This window comes from Sardina pilchardus, chromosome 18 (genome assembly GCF_963854185.1).
Source record: "Sardina pilchardus chromosome 18, fSarPil1.1, whole genome shotgun sequence".
NCBI lineage: Eukaryota > Metazoa > Chordata > Actinopteri > Clupeiformes > Clupeidae > Sardina > Sardina pilchardus.
Window position 1 is genome coordinate 4293459 of NC_085011.1, and position 2500 is coordinate 4295958.

General features: G+C 50.3%; 1 protein-coding gene across 1 annotated transcript in view; it reads right to left on the reverse strand.

The window, feature by feature from the left end:
- Positions 1 to 2500, reverse strand: part of LOC134064168 (echinoderm microtubule-associated protein-like 6) — an 81834-nt gene that overhangs the window by 59114 nt on the left and 20220 nt on the right. Inside the window, exons 3-5 of the mRNA XM_062519991.1 lie at positions 1049 to 1147; positions 829 to 897; positions 1 to 156 (exon numbers count right to left, since the gene is read on the reverse strand). The exon at positions 1 to 156 is cut by the window's left edge and continues 30 nt beyond it. Of these exons, the coding sequence (XP_062375975.1) occupies positions 1 to 156; positions 829 to 897; positions 1049 to 1147 (324 nt within the window). The remainder of the gene's footprint in view (positions 157 to 828; positions 898 to 1048; positions 1148 to 2500) is intronic.

Consider the following 2500-nt stretch of genomic DNA (forward strand, 5'->3'; position numbering starts at 1 on the left):
GTTCAGCCCCTTCCACACGTAGATGTCCCCGTTCAGCGCCCCCGAGTAGGTGACGTCGTCCTTGGCGGACGCCACGCACAGGATGGTCTGCAGGTCGCCCGTCTTCCCGAAGATCCCTCGCTTGGGCGTCAGAGCGTTCCCACACATCGCCCAGAACTGCCGAACCGCAGAGCAGTCACACAAAAAGAGCAAAGAGAGGTGACTTGAGCCAGTGGCAGCTGCTGCTGCTACTAAATACTGTACATATCAATATATCATTTACTGTACACTGAGTTGAAAGGAGAAAATGACTGAAAATGGGGAAAAACTGAAAACTGAAAAAAAAGTGTGCATGTGTGTGTGTCTATGTGTGTGTGTGTGTGCGTGTGTGTGCGTGTGTGTTTGTATGTGTGTGTCTGCGTGCGTGTGTGTGCGTGTGCGTGTGCGTGTGCGTGTTTACACAGAATGTAAGCGCTGTGACGTATATACACTGAGATGGTGGCGGTGCCAAATGGCTAGCAGTATCAAATGAAGAGAGGCGCATCTTTATTTATATACACAACACGCTTGATTACACTGGATCCATGTAACTGGTTTGGAACAACATGTCCTTCAGACAACCTGATCCCCTCAGGAATCAGCCCTGGAAACCAGGAAGGAAGCAACAACCGTTTCCACGGCAGCCTGCGTAAGCCCGGCAGCCGATTGGCTCCTGTGCTCACCTTGATGTGTTTTACCCCACAGCTGATTGGCTCCTGTGCTCACCTTGATGTGTTTTACCCACAGCTGATTGGCTCCTGTGCTCACCTTGATGTGTTTTACCCACAGCTGATTGGCTCCTGTGCTCACCTTGATGTGTTTCACCCCACAGCTCACCAGACGGTTCTGCTGGAATGGGTCCCAGGTTATGTCGAATATCTGAACACGGTAAATATGAACACACAGCCAATTATGTTCACACACACACACACACACACACAGATACATATATAGCATATGCACAAATATGTATGGACACACACACATGGTTATTCACTGACAAGAGTCCAGGCCAACAGAGATGTCCTACCCTGTCGGAGTGTCCTGTAGCGGTCGCCAGCACCTTCCCTTTCTTCCAGTCCCACACACACACCGTGTTCTTCGCATCTAGCCCCACTGAGGCCAAGCGCTGAGGGGGAGAGGAGAAATATCATCACAACAACCCATCAGAAATGTGGAGTTTGTGTGTGTGTCTGTGTGTGTGTGTGTGTGTGTGTGTGTGTGTGTGTGTGTATACATGTGTGTGTGGGACATTCAATCATTTAAGGTGCATTTCCTCTCCCAGCTGTCTAAAGAGTCCCAGCTGCATGTGACACACACACACACAGAGAGAGAGAGAGAGAGAGAAAGAGAGAGAGAGAGAGAGAGAGAGAGAGAGAGAGAGAGAGAGAGAGAGAGAGAGAGAGAGAGAGAGAGAGAGAGAGAGAGAGAGAGAGAGAAAGAGAGCTGGCTCCGTCACCTCCGGATGGTGCGATCACCATGTGGTGTCTCAAAAGAGCTCATCTCAGCTACAAGTGTGTCCGTTGAACAGCATTTCAGTGTGAGCCATCAGCACTGCTGGAGCAAGTTGCCTATTAAAACATTCAGCACTGAGGACTGTGGGACTTCCCGTTTGCCTCGTTGTTTTCCGAGGCATTCCCGACAGCAGAGGGTGTGAAGTTGTGGCATCCGTTGTCTCCGCAACGGGGTACCACAGGGAGGGTCGCGCAGAAAATAACACAAGAACAGCGATCAGACGAGCCAGAGCGAGATGAACGGGCGAGTAAAAACACAAGGCGCACACACACACACACACACACACACACACACACACACACACACACAGACAAGGCATAGCACCTACAGGGACCTGAGATGCGCCAAGAACACCAGAGTAAAAACAAAACAAAAGGTGGAAGACAACTCCGTCACAACTCACACCGACTCGCATCACACAACGGGCCACTCCAAATCAGCACGGCACAGTGATGGAGCGGACGGAATGTGCCGGAATGAGTCCGGTCCAGATATCTCGGGCTGGTGCTAGAGGGACGGTCCAGATATCTGGGGCTGATGCTAGAAGGGTCCAGCGCCCAAACTCTTGAAGAAATGTGACTAAGTTCATTTATAGACTATTGATTCCTTCACCTGATTTAGGCTACAATGAAACTCTACCACGAAAAATCTTACACAAATGACAACATTGTATCAGTTTTACGGCTGAAGTGTAGTTCCATCTTGAGAATAAACTTGTGGCAACAAATGAATCACATCACCAATTAAGGGCGACTTACTGTATGACTAATGGATATTACAGTATTACATGACAGTGGCGGGGCTCCCAAACCCCAGCGCCCAAACCCCAGTGCCCCGCGGCCGCCACTGTCCGGCTCCACGGACGCTCTATGGGAGCACCTGTTCATGATCAAAGGCCGACGCCTGTTGCTTTTGCTGCTCTCGCTGCCTACCAATAACCTTCACAATCAATTATTCAGCAGCGGGG